Here is a 23,985-nt window from a genome sequence, read left to right on the forward strand (position 1 = left end):
TTTCGACATATATGATGATGTTGGCATTTACACTCGTTTACATTTACGGGAGAAAACATTATGTAAAAAAACTTACTTCAGCATGATTCAACCAATCTAACGTTGCGCTTTCCTGTGTACGGTGTCAAGTTTCAACATATACAAAATATATAAAATATTAAAATGAATAAATGTCTATTTTTCCAGCCTGTTTTTTAGTATTTATTATCCCTTATTCATTTTAGATACAGTTATTGAATATTGATATTTACATATCTATATCATTAATGAAATCTTGTTTTATTACGTATCGTATTTTAATGGGTATATTATTTATTACAGCTAACAGTTATGTGAGCAAACCAGGTTTGAACATCAACTGTAACAAGATCAAACTAAAATTCATGACTTTTTAACACTTCTGTGTACAAATTTGAAGGCTGTTTATTGGATCAATACAGGTAAACGTCATATTATGCGACTACGCATTACTTTACGGAGAGCTTACGACCTACTAGTTAAGTCTTGCCTTAAGAACAGGTGGTGCAACCAAATTAAGCACTGACTTAGTTACAAACTAACTAGTAGTTACTAAGCCCTTAGTGTGAACTTAACATCTCAACTTAAGTGAGACCTTACACACAGCTGGTGCAACCCTACCCTGGTCATTTAAATCCGTCTCCTGTGACCACTTGTGTTCGGGTTTGGAGGGCAGGGTCTTTGTTTCATGACGACATCCATCAATCACTCTGTCAGTGCGTTACTGCATGATATGAAAGCACAACAAATTCATAAAAGACAAAGAAAGCACAAAAAATAAAATAAAAATAAAAACTGCACACTGTTTCTCCCAGATCCGGTTGAAATTTAATCTAAGCACAAACGCAACATGTCAAACAGAATTATCCATTATTTTAGTGTATTACCTGCATTAAAGAGCTTGGTGTTCATGCTTGTCATCTGTGTTGATATCAGACACACTAAAGAAGATCCGTGAATCTCTCGTGATTGTATATGTAGGATGGTTATTTCCTTTTAAAGCTGCTCGTAAACGGCAAAGTTTAAACTCTTGTTTTAGCACAGCGGTTGATTGACGGGTGAGGGGTGGTGCTTCACTGCTGCCGGGACGAATACAGGACGGATTAGCATTTACACCATAAATGCGATCTGGTCACATGCGTCTTTGACCACATTCATATGTGGTTTCTGCGATCCAATCACAAAACATTTTAGTCCCCATTTAGACCTGTATTTAGTGCATTAGTGCATTTAGCACCTGGTTAAACTGGATTGTTGGAGAGTAATGAATAAGGCCACATCCACACTTATCAGTCCATTTTAATTTTTTTTAAGTTCTTTTTTAAATGGAGAGCGTTTTCACTCAAAAACAAGTGTATTTTCAAACTAAAATGTATTACTAGGGGCGTGGCCTAAGAGGTTTTTAAGCAGAAATGCTGCATGCAAATGTGGTGAAACTGTTGTGGTCTGATATCTTTTCTGTATCTCCCTCCAGTCTCCTTTCTCCCTCCCACCTCATCAGCCTTTCTCTCCCTCTCATCTGTTCTGCCTTTCTAAAACAATGTGGGCCGTGCGTTGCGTAACACGGCTGAATAGTCAGATCTCTCTTATTATTTTCAGCGGCTAATTCCACCACGGCTGTCACATCCTTCATTTCTCCCCCCGCTTCAGCTGCAGAAACATAGCTGCAGGGCCTGGGATGGTCATCAACAGTGTGGTACATCACAAATTCACATAAGGTACAAAGTCTACACCTACCCTAGAAGGACACTGTTGTGTTACTGTCACGGTTGAGCAGTTTGGGGAAAAGATCAGATGATTCACTTCATTGTTTGTTATGATGTACTTTTGACAGAATGTGCCACTAATGTTCTTCGCATGGGACATGCCACTAAACCATGATGTTACTCATGCACACGTGTGTTATGTAACACAAAGTATTACAGATTCAAGCGTGGTTAAAACACACCAAAGACTTTAGTCTTACCTGAAAGATGTTCAAGGGCATCAGTGCTGTTTGTAAAGACACATCACCAACATTGAGATGATTATGAATGTGGCATGTTTGATAGGTACTACTCGCCTATCTTCTCTAGAGAAGAAGCTACTTCAATTAAGTTCTAATACAGTATCTGATAGCCATTTTCCGAAATGGTGCGGGTTCTCATGCCAGAGCCTGAGCTCGGCTGTCTTTTGACTGGGGCAATTGGAGCATATCGCAAACCGGCTCACTTTTCCACTGACTTGAGAACCGAACCTTGGCGTAACGGGTTACGTGGCTATGTGGTAGTTTTACGTGACTACCTAACCTGCCCACAAACATAGCGCTTCGCAGTGTTTGTGTTCAGCTTTTAATCCTGTTTATGAGCACATATTTAAACATACAGAGTAATGCAATCCAACGTTATTACTTTGCTCAGCAAGATTGCCAGAGACGATACCTACACTCTAGATGACAGGTAACATAATTACAATTATTTGGAATTAACTTTATAAAGTGGCTAATTAGCTAAGTACTATAAACTATAACTGTAAAATTATTAACAACTTTGGTGTAGCAGATGGTTATTTTTTTTTTTTTTTTCATAGCATATAATATTATGTTTAAATCTTAATTGAAAATTCCACCATTTTACTAAACAGATCTAGTAACTGGCCGAAAATCTCCTTATTGAACAAAAACAATGCACAAAATAGGACGAGAAGAGGAAAGCTAACAATGATGGAAAAACCGAGATAAGCTGCAGAGGACGCCGGTGATTGTTTGTCTTGAGCGTGACTGTCGTTGAATTCAATTTAGTGTTAGCTGGCTGGTCGGTTTTTAGAGCACAGATTCCAAGACATCGTATTGAACGGTTTTATTACACTGTCCACTAATGCTTTTGCTTAGGTCCTTCTTCTGGTCCCTGTACTCCTTTTTAAACTTTTTAAATTTGTTCATGATCTGGTCAGATGTCTGAATGAAGCCGGTGTTCATCGTTTCTTGCCGTATCTCCTCGTACACTATTTTTATTCCATTGTGAGCTCTCTAATTTTCTTGGATCTCCATAGAAGAACCTATCGCAGGTAGAGTGCTGGATTCCTCCATGGAACACTGCCGAACACTTTTGAGGTTTGATGTTTTTGTGTTTTTTATTGTTAAAGAGTGGAGAAGTACTCCTTGTTGCAGACACAAGCTAGCCAAACTGTTGTTGTTTGGAAGACTTCACCTGGTGACGACACATTATTCTGCCCTCCGCTCCCTGACATAATTAGTTCCTGCTTAAAGACCAGCAAGCTTTTAGGGCTGGTGCGGCAGCAGTTTTTCCACCCTGGAACTGCCTTTTCTGAAGTGGAAATGCGCAGAACGGTTCAAGAACTTGCACTGACCCAGAATCTTTTTGTCTACCTTATCACCTGTGCTTAAAGGAAAGTTTCAGGTTCGATACAAGTTCAGCTCTATGGACAGTATCTTTGCCATACGGTTGATACCACAGAAAATAATTTAGATTCGTCACTCAGTTTGTATAAACAATATGTTGATAGAATCCCACAGTGAAACTCTGTGGGGCAATATGGGGTACCTGACAGTAATGAGATTAATTGGAAGCAAATGTAGACTTTAGCTTAAGTCCCCTGCTTCTCAGGTGTTTCTTAATAATGTGTCAAACTGTGCTCAGATTGGACAAAATACCAAAGTCAGAAATGTTAATATCGCCTTAAATGTTTCTCATCAAATTCTTCGAAGTCTAAATTATTTGAGCAGTGCTATTCGCAATTATTGTATTGTATATTGTATTCCCATTCTTTTTAATCCCGCCAGGACAAAATGGAGGACAACTCCAAAGTGAACTATAATTGATTTTGAATGGTCAGTGGAGTGGTTGAATGTGCTCACTGTTATCTTAGCCTGCATTTCTCCTTTCCCTTGTCTTGCTTACTGCATTGTAATGAATAAGTCTAATAACAAAACATACTTCTTTTAGTCCTCTCACTTGCTGCTCTCATACAGTGTTGTTTTAGTGGAGGGGAACTTTGAATTGTAGTTGTCCCTTACTTGATCTTATTTCATAGTATGGTATATATGTAAATAAACAGCTTTGGATCAATATAAGTCAATATAAGGAACTCCCTGCCTCGAGGTAATGTTTTTGAGTCGGTACATCATGTGTGTGCACGCAACAATTCTCTTTGGTCTCACGACACTATTAAGTGTAAGTGCTAGTTATCTCCAAAGCAAAACAACAAGTACTTTGATACTAATCATTAGCAGGGCCAAAGAAGCTTCAAACAAGTGTTTACTTGACATCACAAAAAGGGGTGGCATCTGTTTTGTTATAGAAAAACAACTCAATAGATACAGCAGTGTCTCATGGACCACAGCTTAATCTACACAGCAAAAGAAATGATCTTTTACAAAGAGAGCAAAGTTTTAAAAGCAACAGAGAGCTACAGTGTTTACACTTTTTGAGAAAATCAACCTAAAAATAGCTTATTGTTGTCTCTGAATATTAAACTGAATAGGAGAAAGTATTTTGGCATCTGAAAAATTACAAACTTCATACTAACTTCAACAAAATACTTCTGTTAATAACATTAAAATATGTTGCAAAAATGTGTATTATTTTGTGTAGTATGTAGTTAGTTTGCAAAAACAGACTTCTGTAGGATATACTGAGATACAGACATGACAGGAATATTTCACTAGACAATAAAGAGTCATTCATGTCTTCAGCAGTATCCCGTCTCGGCTCTGTGATGTCCTCTGGTTTACATCATCCTAACAGACCAGAGACTGATCACGTGAGCTGCACACTGAAAATGCAAACATTTAAAAACCAATGATGTAAGACCTGGATCTTCAATACTCATAGCTGATTAGGTAAGGAATGAACTGGAGGTAACATTTCTTCAGTTGGCTTTACTAAGAAATCAAGTATGTTAGAGATAAATGGTACAGTGTAAAGGGTGGATACAGTTAATCTATTGCTATTTGCTATTTCAAAGTATTGAGAAATTTTACCTCCTGATAGGTAGAATAATTAAGTGGATTACCGCTTATGCGTTCAACCTACTGCAAGTGGCCGTTTGGCAACCTCTGCTAAGAATATAATTGCACAAAGCACTGAAGTCCAATGCAGATGAAAAAGATACAAGAAACAATACACTAAATATAAAGAATCACAATTATCGTATCGTGACCCAGATACTGTACATCAAAATATTATTGTATCGCCTGGTCCCTGCTGATTCCCAGCCCTAATGGCAATTCCATTTTCCCATTTCAGATTTTGGATCAAGATGAGGAACAGATTTGTGGGCTTGCTGTTTATCATCTCCGATTCCATTGTTTACTTAGTCAGTTTTTCCATCTTAATAATTAAAGTAAGAACTAGGCTTCATTTTACATTTAACCTGCACCTTTTTAGCTTTGGCACGTGTTGGTATATTTCCCCTCTTTCTGTTTCTCTGTCCCTCTCACTTTTAACCTTTTCCCAATTTTATTCGCAACACACACCCCTCAAAAACACATTGCTTTTGCATCTTGGCCACAGCCATTTCTGACCCCTGTAATGAAACGGGGCTGTGTTCTTTATAGATAGGCATTTTTCCACACTGTGGGTCAAAGGGTTATTATCTCTTCCTGTCAGGAATGTGAAGAATTTCCTGTGCTTTCCTCTTCCGGCTGTGACCGCTCATGTGACCGCTCGGCATCGGATTACCTCACTCGCAGACTGTGGGAATGGTCCGCAAACATTAAAAACAAAGCTTCAGCCAATGTTCCATTAGCTTACCTTAACATGTTTCTCCAAAGTTCTGGAAATATAAAAAAAGCAAGCATGCTTTGAGGGGAACATGGAGTTATCAGAATCCTTCTTTGCGAAATTGCAAAAAATCCTATTCTTAATGAGTAACTTGGTCTTGTTTTCTGGTAAAAAATAACTACATCCCTTAAAACAAGATACATTTACATCATAAAGGCGTGGTCACACATACATTTGCATGGCGATATTCCGCTGGCAAAGATGGCGTGGGCGGATCCTGAGCACGTGTGAAATTACCCAAAAAATTACTTCCAAGCAGCCTCTTTTTAATGCTGCACTTCATACTCTGGCAAAGTGAAGTTGAAAAGAAACAAGCCGCTAAAATGATATCCTTGTACATTGTGTATATTCAGTGTAGCTGTGTTCCTATTGGTCAAAGCGGTGAAAGTTTGCCGCAAAGTTCACCAAACTTGAACTCCACGCGAAATCCGCGAAGCCTATCACCCTAAATTCACGATTGGGTGGATTTCCATTGAGATGACAGTATTTCGCCATACAAAGGTATGTGTGACCGCGCCTTAAGAAAGGCTGTATAAGATATTAAATATTATTTACACAAAATGTACCTTAGTGTTTTTGTCATGTGTCTCTTCCAGATTTTTTTTCACTTGTTTCAGGAAAATAAGTGAAACATTCTGCCAGTACCACGTAAAAGAGGACAAAATATTGTATTCCTTGTAGACGTGTTTCTCACCGCTTGGTTTTTCCAGGATTCAGAGTTGGTATCTCTACACTAATTAGGCTGTCTCCTGTGATACCTCTACTTTGACAAATGATTGCATTCATGCAGTGTTGAAAACAGCTGTCTGTTAACTACAGTTTGAGGAGTGAGGCTGAATTTGAATAGAATGCATAACACTTCATGTTGTAGCAGAGAGCATCTTAGAGAGAGAAAGTGAGGGCACTGCCATGCAGACTGACTTCAGCCACATTCCTGTGGCCAGCCAGAGAATATGTTTTTAGATGTGTGTATGTGCGGAGAAAATCCTGGCTATGTTCAGAATTGAATACTAACCTTCTGCTTACTGCAAATTGTGCAGTATATACTGAATACTGCCTAATAAATAAAAATAAACTATAGTCTGTGACAGTAAGAGTATGCATTATGCAACGATAATAATTTTAAGCAGTAGCATGCCCATATTGTTGTTGTCACATGAACGCATCAAGTTGCTTGTTTAATTCAGCAATTAAAAATGGCGTCCAGCTATATTCTCTGAAATACTATATGAGTCAAGAAAAAGATTGTAAATTGCAGCTGGTATTTCTCCCCTTTAAATCTGGAAATGGAAGTTTGAGTGCATTGTATTGTAGGACACAGTACCCTGCACAGTGTGTTGTTGTATACTGTACATTTTAGCAATTGTACTAGGTCATCCACATATTCCTTGCATACAGAAAATTAACATACTAGGCACTGTATACATACTATTAACAAACTGCTGAGTATAGTATGGTAGCGTTTTATTCCAAACATTCCCCGTTTGTGCTGGGTGTTTGTTCAGGAGGCTTCATAACACTGGCTGTGATCTGGCCCCCCTCATGTATGCCACCTCCCTCCATCTCTCTGTCTCTCTTATTGTCCTTCCTACCTTCATATAATTAGACTGCCATGCAGGGAAAGCAACCAAGGCGGGAAAATACCAAAAGCCTTAAAATGGAGGTGCTGGAAGAAGGGATCGCTCAGGAATAAGCGTTATGGGAATGTGAGTACAGAGGTTGGACCAGCCAGTGAAATGTACAGAGACCGAGAATGCAGAGTTTTGATTGCACCTTGTGTTATGACAGACTGTGTGTCTTCACTAGAATTAGTTACTCATTATATTATGCCTGAGGATTATTGCACCAACTCTTTTGGCTTTATTACGTCTAAGAACTTTGTTTATTGTGTTTTAAAAATACAGTGTTAAATTACCCTATGAAAAGCATTTCTAAGACTTTGTGGAGAAGGTCAATAGGCTCATTTACACTTCGTTATGCCTCAGATCCCAGCTTGTCAACAGACAGGTGATTATATTTGGGTAGAAAATCAGAGAATGTAGGGCCACTGATTGTTTGGAGAATCTGTGTTTTAGTACACGACACACCCACTTAACCCCTCAGATTAGTTCCACATCTGTAACACTATGTTTACAGTCACTTTGTCCAGGTGTGACTGTTCTTTTGCCATTTTCTAAAAGGTTGTAGGATTTAAAATATTTTGTACATTTTTTTTTTTTTTTTTTTTTTGTTTTTTTTTCAGTTCTGTTTGGGTTTTTGTGTGTGTATTTTGTTCTGTTCAGTGGCCTGTTGCACAAAGCTGGTTTCAGTAGCTACCCAGGTAAGTTTGAGTTTAGTTTGAGCAAACTCTGGTTTTTCAGGCTCAAGAAGGTGGGTCGGTTTTTACCGTTGTTTATCGCCATAGCAACTTACGCCACATGGCTAAGATGCTCCGGAGCAGGTTTTATTCTGGGTTACAGATCGCAAACTGATGATGAACCAATCAGCTGTAAGTGACATATCTGATGCAATAAAGTCACTCCCCCTGTATCCAAATTAAAGTGCGCTTCACAGGGAAATGTATATATTAAAGAGCACCTATTATAGTTTTTCAAATATTACCTTTCATGTAGTGTGTTATATAGCTGTCTGTGAATGTAAAAATGTCTGCAAAGTTTAAAAAATCAAAGTAAACCACAAATGGAGTTATTGACTCCCAAAAGAAAGAACTGATTCTGAACACCTGAAATGAGTCGTTAGTAATTCCAGACTTCCTGTACTAACCTACGTAATTTGGTAACAAAAAACCCGCCTCTGGTCTTCATTGGCTGCTCGCGAACAGCTTTGACCCCCCCCCCAAACGCTACACTAAGCGGTAGACCAATGACAACAGACTGGGACATCTGACCAATCAGAGCAGAGTAGGCTCTTTGAAAGGAGGAGTTTAGAATGAATCCTTTAGAACGGATCATTTAATGAGTTGTTTTTGACACTGGGAAAAAAGGTAAAGTGTTAGTGTTTTTTGACCTTGGATGCATGTAAATCTATTGTATGAGACCTTTAAAACTAAATTAGGCACGTTTAAAAACCATAATAGGTGCTCTTTTAATGAATTTAGGTTTATATATTATGATTTAATATATTATACATACATATTAAGATATTATAAGATGGTTTATTTGAGAGATCGTGGAACCTTTTATCTTTTGAGCAGCACATTAAAATGTTTTATTGAGTTTTTTTGCATTTCTTTACATACTGTGCCTGTGCGTAATGCTGAGAACCTCGAAATAAATACTGCTTGCAGAAGTGTTCATAAGGTGATCCTCACACTTTAAAGACACATTTATTGAAGAGTCTTTGCACATGAACTTAAAATTATATTGTAGACTATCACACAAAGTGACATTGTTTGCACTTCATTAAATTATATTAAGCTTCTAATTTAAATTAATATAAAAGCTTTTACATTTTAGATAAAGATATAGATTTTTATACTTTTGAAAATAATAAGTATGTGTCTTATTGTGAACTTATATCAGCTAAATTAAACAGTATATTACGTTTTTTTTTCTTTTGCAGCAGCAGCGTTGTTGCAGACTCTCTCCAAGATTCACTCATTGGCTGTTCGTGGCAAACGTCACTCATTGTGTGTACGAGCTGCAGGGTTAACCACGAACTCTGGATCAAACTCTTGAGTTGACAGAGAACGTTTGTACCAAGCTTCTTGAGATCGATGAACCCAATCTAAACTGGATTTGAGTTTGTTCAACTAGCTTTGTGCAACAGGCCACTGTTCTGTTCTGTTCTGTTTTGTGTTTTGTTTTGTTATGTTTTTTATTGTTCTGTTTTGTGTTTAATGTTTTTTTTTTTTTTTTTTTTTGTTCTGTTATGTTTTTTGTTTTGTAGGTTTACAAAACAAAAGTCCCTACTGTGCTTCTTCACCTTTAAGGCTTCTATATATAAGTTATATAGCCTAAATATTAAATACTGTATATATGTATTAGGATTGGTTACCTTCGCATGTGAAATGAGCAGCAATTTGCTGAATATTCAGTAGCCTTGTACTCATACAGGTGGTTTATAATGACTCCAGCCTGTTGTTTGGGGATCATCATAAGGACTAATATAATAGGACTGAACTGATTTCTTGTCAACCTCATTAAGTAGTGTTGCTACTGTACCAGGCCTCAGGAAGCTGATTTTCTCAAGGTCTGATGCTCTCTATGACCTTATGTGTTTTCCAAGCTGTAATCAGACAGATGCTGTTAGCTATTACCCTAATGCTTCTGCCATTATGAGATTTGTTTGGCTCACAGATTTTATTTTTATTTAACCTTTATGTAAGAAGGTTAGACCCATCAGGGCTCCAGACTGCGACTAAAATGGTCGCAAATGCGACCAAAATTAATTGATTGCGACAATCATTTAAAATCTTGTCGCCGTTGGCGACAGTCGGGTTGTGTGCGTTCATATGTGGTTTCGTCAGATATCATCTTGTGAGTTATTAAATATATTTTTAGAGCACGCACAACCAGTGTGTCTCACGCCGTTTTCACCTGTTCTTTTTCTGACAAGCTCGCTGCACCGCATGCAACAACAAACCCAGCGCGAGAGAGTCGTGAACAAATGTATCTTTTTCATAAATCACCCGAAACTGAGGGTGTGAACTCGTGAGCTCAGGGCTGCGTTCCACTTCACTTTTAACATCCACTCACTAACTCCCCTAAGCGCTTCCCCTCGCGGGAATCCCCACCGCCTGTTTGGAAGTCTGTTCCACTTCATTCTGTGAACGAGGGAAGTTTCTGTTGACAGACCGTCAACCCCTCAGTTTTGACCGAGGGAGCGAGTCTACTCTGTTGTACGCTTCAGGCAGCTCCATATCCCACAATGCAACTCGATTGTGACGTGACAGCAGATTGCACGTCATAAAGCCCAACCCCACACAACTCTAATGTATGATGGAAGTGGAGTTAGGTCAATTAAGCAATTTAGAAAAGTTATATTGAGATTTAACAGCACAATACTTGTAGCTACCTTAAAATGTTTATCACAGTTATAGCCTATGTGTTCATTGTTATGTTAACATTTTCGTTTGTGTAAATCTTGATTAATCCTTTCTAACAATTCATTCTAATGAAAAAAAATTAAACATGTGTGATTTATACATAAGCCTGTGAAATCAATCTTCGAAAACATTGTTTTCTCAGGTGTATAAATCACTAAATAATTACACAAATTGACATCAGCCTTCAACATGCTCCAAGTGATCAAGGGTTAAGGGTGTTCCAGTTAAACCCATTGCACGTCTTCCGCCAGTAGTGGACACTCACGCTACATAAGCAGTGACATCCATGAGACGGAGTGAAGTTTGTGAGGGAAGGGGATACAAATTTGAAATGGAACGCAGCCCAAGTTAGCAGTTTGAATCAGATTCACTTTCTCAGTGAATCAGCCATCAGTGAACTCACAACTGGGAGTGCAGACATTTCAAAATAAGAGTCCCATGTGTATTTCGGGCTTCTTTATAATTAAAAGTCCTGTATTGTGTACCACTTTTTTTCTTCGGGTTATTATTGATTAGGATTGGAGTAGCACAATAAATTGCATCTGGGATTTCATTCAATTTGCACTCTTGTAGTCTCTGTGTCTGGTCCATCCGGTAACAGTAAAGAAAGACTACGGCAATATTTTAAAATAATTAAAATTATATATATATATATATATATATATATATATATATATATATATATATATATATATATATATATATATATATATATAATCAAGCTTTTGACACTTAGAACAACTGAGGGACTTGTACACAACTACTACACAAGGTGCAAACATTAATTGATTCTCAAGAAGACACTACTATATGCATACTATACTTTATGTAAACATCTGTAATATAGATTCTGACGAACTAAATAAAAATAAAAAAATACATTTTATCTCTTATATTTGTATAAATTATGAAAGGGGTGTGAACATTTATGAGACAAAAGGGAATGCAAACTTATCTTCTCCACTATATATAATGTTTTTTAAACCTTCGATTAATGGGTCTATTTTGTTTATGAACAGCAATGTAAATCGAGAAAATCCGTGATTTGGCTACTAAAAACAGCCATTGGGCTCCTTAATGTTTCAGTTTAGGAGTCAATGGCTCCTAAGTCATTTTTTTTTGTCTGGAGCCCTGCCCATCGACAATTTAAAGTTTTTGAACAACAGATACCTGGCCAAGGCCAGCAGCTGTACAAAGATTTTAGACAAAAACTCTATAAAATATTCTAATGAGTCCATGGATTTTATAATTACATTCAAATGTGCAGATTATTAAGCCTAAACTCATTTTATTGGCCATATCATGTCTGAGCTTTGAGACAGATATAAACACAGAATTCTGGAACTGAAGGCCAGATGTATAGCTAGGAATCTAAAGATCTTGAATGGCCTTATAAATATGTCTTAACATTCGATATTACGTGCCTTAGGTTATGTGGGCTTCTTGTTTTGACATGAGATTATACATGAGACTTTAAAGACATTATGTTGTTACTAAATTTTAAATCACACATTTAGTTTTTCCTGCAAAGATAACGCTGTGCCTTTTCTTCATTTTTTGAAAGTGTATAATTGGTCGACAATTGCCACCACAGTAAAAACAGGCTTTGATTTCTGCAGGTCAAATGAAACCCATTACTGCAGCAGTGAGAGCACTTGGCCCTTACGTCTGACCTGGATAATGTGAAACTCAATCTGCTTTGTGCCACTTAAAATGCCACAGGTCACAGGATAGCAGTATGACTACACTGTAAAAAATTAAAAATAAAATTCCATTGTTTTTACAAAACAAACTGGCAGCTATGGTTGCCAGAATGATTATGTAAAAAATACAGTAAAAATGTAAACAACTTTACAGAACAACCTGTAACTTTTACAGTTGTAACTGTTGTTTTTATGGTATATTGTACGGTGCAGTACTGTCGTTTATATTATTAAATGAAAAACTTAATATATTAACTTTTTGAAACTGTAAAAATCTGCTTTTCACTTTGTAATGAATTGTTAATCACTGTAGTAAAAAAAGGGCACATGATGACATGAAGTTCATCAGTAGTGGCCCTTCCAGGAGCAATGACCAATAAACATGTAGTCAGTGCTCAGTGTCACTCACACAAACACTTAACACCATCAGGGTAACACATGTGAAATTTAAATTAGCAATAAAAATTAACTAAACTACATCAGATATAACACAGAACACCCCAAAAGTACATAACTAATATTAAAAATAAGAAGAAACATAACTATTCCCATAAAATATAATGAAATGTAATGGGTCACGCAGGGAATTCTGGGAACGCCCGATTACTGTATTTTACCGTAATTTTAACAATAATTTACTGTAAAAAGTACATGTACAAAAGTAATATACATTTTAACTGTTAATTATACAGGAACATCATACTATTTACATCTAAAAAATGTTTACAATATTTTACCGTAAAACTACATGAATTGTCTTTTAAAATATATATAAAAAATGAACTTATATTTTACGGTAACTACTCGTTAACCAATTTACGTTTTTTTACTGTAGCATTTTTACAGTCTTTTGACCATTAAAATTACAGACATTTTTTACAGTGTAGGATGTAGTAATCTTCATGGACATCTCAATGAAACATCAATGATTTAGCCTGTTGTTATGTAATATAAAACAAAAATCAAAGAAGTACATATTTTCAAAATTCTAATTTGCTGCCCCCTCTGTTTTGTATTCCTTTTGACTGTAAAGAGTGACCTGTTTTTACAATTACAATAATACCTGGCCTGCACGCCTCTCTAGATCACCTGTGGAGAGCTACAAAAAACTAAATTACACATTAAAGGAAAAAACTACATTACACATTACATTACATATTTAAGATGCTTTCTAGTTTATAATATGTATGGACATCCTTATAAATGAAACAAATTAGTTTAGACTTACTGTCGTAGTTCTTTCTGATATTGCATTTTGGTCGAAAATAGAAACAATTGAATGTTTGTTTACATAATGCCACAGTACGTTTCGTCCTCTCATACACTGACTCTAATAGATGGTTAATATATTTTTTCCCCAAATATATTAATGCGAAACATGCAGCTAAAAATATTGATTCGTGACGTTAGAATATCAGATACAATATTGTGAGGTAAAATATCGCAGTACTTTTAAAAATATACATTTTTCCCCTGCCTCTAGAGTCTGTGCGTGCATTTTGACAGACATTTAAACTGAAGGAACTCAGAGTCTTATGACCTTTAATATGTATGTGTTTGAACAGCAACTATAAAACCTTTACTTTACAAAACAATCTGCGCACAACCTTTTAGTTTCTTTATGGATTTTTAAATCCACCACCATCAATATTATAGCACAACCATGTTGTCTGTTTTTACACTGTCCGATTTGCAGGGTTTTTTTCCAAATAGGGAGTGTTTAATATGGTTGTGTAACTGTACTTGAGAAATATTACTGTGCATGATGACGGCCTGTTGTAAGCTCTGGAATGCACTCGCAGGATTGCAGGAATGAAAGCGCAGGGGCAAAGGTAACAGAGTCGCCCATGGAGACGTGTTCTGTGTACCACAATACACAAGGAGCTGTTTGCAAACTTGTTCGGTCATGTGACTTTGAGCGGTAACCAATACACAAACTCCAATGGACCGTTGTTGTTTTTTTCTTCTGTTCGGTTACGACCTCCTTTGTGAACATGCGCTGCATGCAAGGCTGACAAGTTTTAAGTTACAGGGCAGGGAAGGTAAAGCTCCAGATGTTTTGAGCAGTTTGTGCATTGCAGTGACCAATGTGTGGTGTCTGTGTTTTTCTCTGTCACAGTTTCCCAATCCAACAGCAGTTTAAAGAAACACAGGAACAGAAGTATCTTTAGTCCCTTCTTCTGCTGTTTCCGGGACTATAATGTGGAACCACCAGCCACCAACAACAAGACCTGCAGCCTTCCTCCACCTGCCGAGGAGAACAGCAGCCCTCCAAAGGTGAGGCCTTGTTTATTTCTCTTAACCACAGTTTCACAGTAGGGATGCATGAAATATCGGGGCCATATCGGTTATTGACCGATATATTAGTGATTTTTTTTTTCATTTATCTATCAATATTGGATAATTGTAGACTCTTTCAATTTAGGTTACTTTTGCCTTTATCTAGTGCTAACTTAAACACTGCAAAAATGTAATGTTCTTAATCAATATTTTTGTATTGTTTCCTGTAAAAATGTCAAGATAGATTTATTTGATAGATTCTATGATGTTTTCATAGAATATATATATATTGAATTAAATGTATTTTTCTTAACCCATTAACAACTTTCTTTTATTTTATTTCATATGTGCATTTAAAACTTTTAATTAAAACATTATTTTAACAAAACAGTAATAGTAATTTTTTTATATGTCAGCCATTTGTTGGTTATTGGTCACTTTGGTATTGTCCCAAATTTAAATATCGGTACACCTCTATTTCACAGTGTGCAAAATGTTCGGCACTGAATTTATTTTATTATTATTGTTTATTTATTTATTTGGGGGGGGGGGGGGGGGTTTGGGTTGTTTTGGTTTGGTTGAATCGCTTACACTGTTCCAGCTCAGAATAACATCTGTTTATTATTAGGGGTGTGCATAAGTAATCAACTAGTTGAGTACTCGTTCTGCATCTGCACCAACTAGTTGACTAGTTAAAACTATTAAAACTTTACTGTTTTTGCCACTTTGTCTTTTAATAAGAACAAAAATGATAATAATGTGATGACCTTTATAGACAAGGAATTTGCATATGTGCATTTATGTTCATTACATTGTTTCAAAATAAAAGCTAAGGTTGTTGAAGTTATTTTTTTTTTTTTAACCATTCTTGGTAATGTGAATGAAACAAAATATAAATTTCACGAACGTGTCACACTCATTAACTCATATTTTAAAGTAATTGATTACACACTACAAAATTACTTGAAATGTCCCTCCCTATGTATTAGTAAGCTTTGCTTATTTTCTTACAGTTTAGCCAAAGTGAAGTTTTTTTTTCCTTGTTTGCGAGCTGCGGCCGAATGCAGGCTCTGTGCACGCTGTTCCTGTGTCCACCACAAAGTTTTCCTGCTGTTCCGAACCCAGTGAACCGGCCGCGATGTTTACCCTCTAGTTCTAGAAATGATGGGCCCGCTTCCCCTCACACACATTCTTCTATTTCCAGCCACCCACACACACTTACACACACATACACTCTCTCCCTCTCATTCCTGGACTGGTTCTGTAATTCCAATAAAGCGGGTCTTGGGTGTTTGTCTTATATGATTGATTACTGGCTGCCCAGTTCATTCCCTCCTCCTCTCTTTCTTTCTTACTTTTTTGTTTTTCTCTCTGTCTCTCTCACTCTCTTCTCTTTTCTTATGTACAATCTATTTTCAACATGATCTCATGAGTATTTGGTATACTTATGTAAAATATTTTTCTAGCACATGTACATTTTCATATTTAAATAGACACTGAAACGTATGATATCAGCATCTCAAACATAAAACAACTTTAAAGATGTGCAAATGTTTACGCATCCTGAAAGGTTCAGAGAATATTGAATTCAAGGAATATGTAGGTTGAATCCACGTCTCTAAAATTGTTCATACTGTATGTAAAAGTGTTTACGTTTTAGATGATGTGTATATACGTTGATAATTAAGTTTGAGTGTCTATCCAAACATCCAAAAATGTACATGTGTACTTTACAAATGTGAATGAGATCACCTGGATCTGTCTTATTTTTTATCTTCCTGTCTCTTGCACACACTCAAATGAACACACACACACAAACGCTGGGCAGTGTACCGTGTGAAACAACCACACTGTCCATGGAGAAACTTTATGCCACGGTGCTCCACAAACACTTTTATGTTCTGCCAAAGCAGGTACAGACAGCTATAAATGGATCTGAATTTGATCGCATTACCACAAATGTTTGCCTGCAAATGACTCACGATCTACCGAGGAATGTCTTGCCTTTTTACATGTTCATATGCTTTAAGCTGCCCTGTTTTGGACCCACAGCTACTTCAAACAAATCCATGTGTTTTACAGCCCTCTCAACAGATTATTTTGGTTGGCATGTCTGTCTGTGTCTTAGCAATGTAACAATAATTTGACAATTGTGTGTAATCTCACTTGTGTTGTCTGTGGGTTGTGCTTACTTTTTATGAATTTCTTTCTCTTGTTTGTTTTCTCTCTATCTTTACCTCTCTCTCTATCTCTCTACCCCTGTATCTCTCTTTCTTTTCTTTTTTTCTTTTTTTTTTTTGTCTCTCTTTCTTTGATTTTGTTTCTCAGTGTGATCAGGTCCAGGTCATCCCTATTCCCAGTGTATGTATTATCTTTTTTATTTTGCCTGCCTGCTTGCATATATTTTCTCTCTTGAGAGAAACTGCCTGGCTTTGTTCCTTTGGGATGCATTTAACTCCTTCACTGCCTTTCATAAGAAATAGCCAGTATCTTGGAAAAGAGTCACATATTGTGTTTATTTTCCTGTGGCTAAACCTCAACTATAAAATATGGAATGAATGTACAAGTATTACTGTAGATAGAGTCCTCAAAAACTGCAGTGCATGGGAGTTTTGGTTCCATTTAACTCTGCATTCATCAGCTGTTAAGATAAAAATCTAATTCTTCATTGGTATTTAGATAATATGGCATGAAACTTACTTAAATTGATTTCTGTAACCTTATTATAAACCCACCATTAAAACTTGGCACTGATGGCAAACTTTCAGGGCCTTAATTAGATTGTATATCCGTTGTTATCTTACCTTTCTTCAGTCTTTAACCTTCTCGTACTGGATAATTGATTTTTTTTATTTTTTATAATACTCTTTCCTAAAATGACCTGTACATGCCTGTAATGCAGATTTTTCATGTATCTGCTCTCATCCAGAATAGAAACACTCACACACAGCTCAGATCCCATCCAATTTTATTTGATTAAGATCAATACTTCAATAAATGTCTCTGGTCTTACTGTCAATTAGTGCGTGTTATTCTAAAGGGAGAAGAAAAAAAACAACTTTGGTTTGGTTTTTTCTTTTCTGCTGGCAAAACCAAGGCCGCTTGGGTGAGGGAAAAAAATATTAAGCATAGTCCAACATACAGTAAATTCTGTTAAAATATGTGCTGCTGTGATTTCCAGAAATTTACTATAAAAAATGGGGTGACCATGTTTCAGGCTTTATGGGATGTAATTTTGATGCTTGTATATTTTACAGTTCACTACCATTTATAATGTTTAGTTATATAAACTTGATATATACTAACCCTCTGGAAATATAAAAGTCTGCTTTTCACTTTCAAACATATTGTTAATCACCGTAGTAACTACAAAAGGCCACATGATGACTTTAATTCATCAAGAGTTGCCCTTCTTGGAACAATAATTAATACACATGTAGATACAGTGCACAGTGTTACACAAACAAACACAAAACACCATCTGGGTAACACATGTGACACTAAAATAATGCAATAAACATTAACTAAACTACAGTACATAAAATATAACACAGAACACCCCAATGTACATAACTAATATTAAAAATAAGAAGAAACAAAACTATTCCCATAAAATATAACAAAACGTGGTGGGTTAAAAAGGTACATTTGGGAACACTTGATTATTGTTTTTCACCATAATTTTAACAATAGTTTACCGTAAAAAGTACATGTATTCTCTTGTTAAACATAATAAACATTTTCACAGTTAATTATACTGTAAAATGTTACTTTTTAGATCAAATAAAATTTTTTTTACAATTATCTGCGTAAAATTACATGTATTGTCTTGTTAAATATATTACATTTTTTAACCGTGTATGGTAAGGTAACTACCCGTTAACCAATTAACGTTTTTTACATTATTTAACCATTACAATTACGTGCATTTTTTACAGTATAAAATCCAATAAAATCCCAGTGAATAAACTTAACTACTGCCCTACTGCATTACCACATTTTGGAAGTTACAGTTGTGGCCAAAAATATTGGCATCCTTGGTAAATATGTTAAAGGAAGGCTTTGTAAAATATATACTTATTGTTTATCCTTTTGGACTTTCATTCAAAATATTCACAAAAACAATTCCAAACACATCACAAGTTATTTTATTTTTCACAAATTATTGGCATCCTTGTATTCAATACTTTGTGCAACCTCCCTTTGCCAAGATAACAGCTCTGAGTCTTCTCCTATAATGCTTAATGAGGTTGGAGAACACATGGCAAGTGATCTGAGACCATTCCTCCATACAGAATCTCTCCAGATCCTTCAAATTCAGAGGTTCACATTGGTGGTCTCTCCTCTTCAGTTCACCCCACAGGTTTTCTATGGGGTTCAGGCCAGGGGACTAGGATGGCCATGGGCAGAACCTTGATTTTGTGGTCAGTAAACTATTTTTGTGTTGATTTTTATGTGTGTTTTGGATCATTGTCCTGCTGGAAGATCCAACCACAGCCCATTTTAAGCTTTCTGGCAGAGGCAATCAGGTTTTAATTTTTATCGGTTGGTATTTGATAGAGTCCATGATGCCATGTATCCGAACAAGATGTCTAGGGCCTTTGGCACAAAAACAGCCCCACAACATTAAAGATCCACCACCATATTTAACCGTGGGCATGAGGTACTTTTCCATATTTTTTCTGCCAAAAAACTCTGTTTTTGTTTTATCTGACCATAGAACCCGGTCCCATTTGAATTTCTAGTAGTGTCTGGCAAACTGAAGATGCTTGAGTTTGTTGTTGGATGAGAGCAGAGGCTTTTTCTCTTGAAACCCTCCCAAACAATTTGTGGTGATGTAGGTGACGTCTGATTGTACTTTTGGAGACTTTCTGACCCCAAGACACTACTAATTCATGCAGTTCTCCTGCTGTGATCCTTGAAGAATTTTTGGCCTTTCAAACCATCCTCCTCACTGTGCATGCAGACAGTATAGACACATGTCCTCTTTCAGGCCGATTCGTAACATCTCCAGTTGATTGGCACTTCTTAATTATTTCCATGATGGTGGAAATGGATATTTTCAATGCTTTAGCTATTTTCTTATAGTCACGTCCCATTTTGTGAAGCTCAACTACCTTTTGCTGCACATAATAACTTTATTCTTTGGTCTTACCCATTGTGATGGATGACTAAGATAATTTGGCCTGTGTGTTACCTCATATTTATATCCATATGAAACAGGAAGTCATGGCTAAACAATTTCATGTTCCTTGTCATCCAGGTGTACTAAAGTTTTTTAAATATAAATGGGAATATTCTACAGATATATTTTACTCATAAGAATTTCTAGGGGTGCCAATAATTGTGGCAAACGTGTTTTAGAGAAAAACATTTATTTACTTATGAGTTTTTTCCCAACTTTCAATTACTTTACTTCAATTAAAGGTTCAATTTTTGTGAATATTTTGAATGAATGATCAAAAGGATAAACAACAAAGACTTATTTTCACAGCCTTCTTGGCTCATATTTACCAAGGGTGCCAATATTTTTGGCCAATACTGTAAATGTGTTGTGAATGCTGTTTCATGTTGTCTTCAAAGAGATAGTTCATCCAAAAACTAGAATTCTGATATCATTTACTTACCATCATGTTGTTCCAAACCCATTTTACTTACTTCTGTGGAACACAGAAGGTAATATTCTGAAGAATGTTCTGGCCACTCTTTTCCATGAACTCTTGACCATGCCAAAGAGAGCTTGACTTTTTGTCTGTTCCACGCACAGACCTATATGGCTTCAGAAGACTTGGGATATAGCACACAAGTCAAATTGATAACTTTTATGACACTTAAAAGTGCTTTTTTGTGTCATTTTAGAGCTAGACAGCTCCAGTCCTCATTCACTTTCATTATATGAAAAAGAGTCACTAGGTAATCTTCTAAAATTGTTTTCCACAAAAGTAAGCAAGTCATACAGGTCTGAAACTACGTGATGGTGAGTACTGTAAATAATGACAGAATATCCATTTTAGGTGAACAATCCCTTTAACACTCAAACAACTATGATAAGCTGTACTGTAGGACAACAGCAGTCTCAGAAAGTCAAACCCATCCTACAAAGCACCTGCTGGAGGAAGAGCAGGCAGAGATTTCCGCTGATCTGAGCCAGGCCTTCACGCTGGGCCTGAGATAGAAGGAGACCCAAATCCTGATTTACACCCTGCCTACTCAGCACAAACAGAACATCCATGCTGAGAAAATGCCGGCAGGTGTTTTAATACTCACTGTAATTGTAATCAAACCTCAGAGACACTGATGTTTTCTAAGGAGACAGCTGGGATTGTCTTACTGCCTGCTTCCAGATCTTCCTGCTTTGACTGGCTGACACTAATGACTGAAGTATTCATCTGCATGATGTAATGCTGTAAAGCCCTGCTCTCTAATGCATTTTGAGAGTGTCTGGTTTGGGGCAAGGGTTAGGCTTGGAATTTAGTTGAACCGTAAGCCATCGTTTGTTATTTTTACTCTGAGCTTGTCGTGTGCTGAGGACAACAAACAGAATATTATAATGCAAGCAAGTGATAAATTTGAGAGCATTTGGAAGCCATGTAATGAATGCTGAGATTGATTGACACAGCATGAGGCTTCAATTAGGGTTAAAGCATTGTTTGAAAACCGTACAGTCCTCAGTCATAATGTAATGATGTGATTACATATACTCATGGGGCATGCACTAATTTGTGTGTGTGTGTGTGTGTGTGTGGTCTTGTTTAGCTATCCATGTGGGGACTAAATGTTCCCTCAAAGATAGTAAAACCTGAAAAACCTACATTGTGATTCCCACAAGGAAAAGAGCTGAGTGTTGAATGGAGTTATGATACCTACAATAGAAAGGTACAGGTTTAGGGTTTAGGTAGGGAGTTACACTTTATGGTTATGTTTAGGTCAGGGGTTAAATTTATTATGATTTTTTTTAAATATCATTCATTGGTTTTGTGTTTTTCTTAGGGATGCACAGATATGAAAATTTTTGGCCAATTCCGATTTTACCCAAAAAACGTAGGCCGATACTGATATTTTGCCACTTACCTTATTTTGTCATCAGATCACTGTTTTACTGTGGAATTATGCTTTAAAATTTTACGAAGATGTACAAAAGCTTTTTAACTGTTCTAACAATATTAATTTTCATTGAACCTGGATTGGATCTGTTGAACACATGACAGGCCAAAACTTTTAAGAAAGTAAAATAGAAGATAAAAAGAAAACAATTACTAAATATAACATGATCATTGATACGAAAAAAGGTTATTTTGTACTTCCAAAACATTTTTGCACTTCTGTTTTTGCAGTACAAAACTGTATGTGATAGAGCATTACAAATTCATACTATGCATTGGGCAATTCCATGGAAATGTCAACCATATCATGGAAAATTAAAAGATTAAACCAAAGAAACAAACCCCCCTTTTAAATTCTGTATTATAATGGTACAATGGATAATGCCATTCAGATCGCTAGAGGGTGCCGCTTGCTCACACAGTGCTGACTAAAGCGCTGAATGCAGTCTGTATTTTAAAATGCAGCCTTTTAATGTTTCATAGTCGCGTAAGGCCATATTGCGATTTCAATCTTAATGGATATCATACCGCTGTCTCAGAAGTCGAAGTCTGCTGGTTTCAAAGCATTTTGAATGGTTCTCTCTCATCTCGTAGCCTATTGGTAAGTGCAGTTTTCATCACATCCATTTATGGTGGTTTTTCCACATTAATGTAAGATCGAGAAAGAATAAAAAAAATAAATATGACATGTTCTTATGAGTGCCAAACTTTCTACAGTTTTTACAAAGTGTGTTACTAATCATTTTAATTTTTTCATATTGCCGTTTTCATGCTTATAACCGATACGTCGATGGTTTTAATTTGGTCAATAATTGGCAGATAAATATTGGCAGCCAATACTTTGGGGCATCCCTGTGAGTAAAAGAAAAAAAAAGGTTTTTTTTTACAAGCCATCTTGAACTAATATTACAACTTTTAATGAGAGCACGTTGAAAGGAGACAGATTCATACAATATTTGATATTTGTGTCATATTTGTAGTCATACAAGTTTTTATTTACTAGTAATTAGATTACTGGCAAGAGTAATTACTAATTATATGAATAATTAAGTACACTTTTAAAGTGATAAGAATTGCAAATATTTGTCCTGGTTTGATGAGATGTAAAGAGTGGAGAAAGAAGGTCATGGTGGACTCCAACAGTTTTCATTGACACAGATAAATCAAACAGCCAGTGCACTGTCCTTTATGACCTTTCCTCCACACACATACCCAAACATATACAGGATATACTATATAGGACCCATGCTGAAATACACATTTAAAGAATATTAACCATAATAAAGTCATGTATATACTTGCATTGTGCATGTCTGCATGTACTGTTGTGTGCATATTTGCATTACTGTTGTGTGCATATTTGCATACTGTATGTGCGTGTGTGTGTGTGTGTGTATTTGCCCCTTTAGGCAAGTCCATCTGCCTCCCTCAGGTCAGGCTTAGTAAAGCCTCAATTCAGTCTCTATCTCTCTCTCTCTAGCACACACTCTCCCATTACTGCCAGAGTGACTAGAGAGCCAGCTTGTGCTTAGGCAACTTGACTTGGCAGTGTAAGCGAACCATGGGGGGCCAATCACTTTAACACAGAGCTATGATCTGTTGTTTCAAGGTTATCCAAATGCACCAGATCCCTTTACATCATCCAGATTTGCCTGGGACAACAACAATACATTATCCAGTGCATGTTGCGTCCCTTTGGGGAGGCACCGTATCTTTTGATTATGACATTGAATGTCTGGCCGCTATGATCAGCATGCATTTCTCCTCTGATGTGACTCTGAATCAACTGCTTGTTTGCTTTTCTGTTCTCCTTTCCTTCTTGTTTCCATCCCTCTTTCATCTGTGCTGTGCTCCCCCCCTCCAGCCTCCAGCCAAATACCTCCTGCCTGAGGTCACCATTAATGACTACGGCAAGAACTGTGTGGTGATCGACCTGGATGAGACCCTTGTGCACAGCTCCTTCAAGGTACTGGTGTATACATGCACACAAACACAATTACTGTTTTATAGTATACATATTAGATATTTCACAAAGCAATGGATAGTTTACA

General features: G+C 36.6%; 1 protein-coding gene across 3 annotated transcripts in view; it reads left to right on the forward strand.

The window, feature by feature from the left end:
* The window catches only part of LOC127431940 (CTD small phosphatase-like protein), a 49,932-nt gene that overhangs the window by 13,970 nt on the left and 11,977 nt on the right, over window positions 1–23,985 (forward strand). The window contains exons 2-4 of one of the 3 annotated variants that reach the window (XM_051682602.1): window positions 14,671–14,828; window positions 17,160–17,192; window positions 23,799–23,900. In XM_051682602.1, the coding sequence (XP_051538562.1) occupies window positions 14,671–14,828; window positions 17,160–17,192; window positions 23,799–23,900 (293 nt within the window). Of the gene's footprint in view, window positions 1–14,670; window positions 14,829–17,159; window positions 17,193–18,867; window positions 23,901–23,985 lie in introns of those variants that run through there. The other 2 variants (XM_051682603.1, XM_051682601.1) reach the window with 2 other exon arrangements.

This window comes from Myxocyprinus asiaticus, chromosome 41, assembly GCF_019703515.2.
Source record: "Myxocyprinus asiaticus isolate MX2 ecotype Aquarium Trade chromosome 41, UBuf_Myxa_2, whole genome shotgun sequence".
NCBI classification, from domain to species: domain Eukaryota; kingdom Metazoa; phylum Chordata; class Actinopteri; order Cypriniformes; family Catostomidae; genus Myxocyprinus; species Myxocyprinus asiaticus.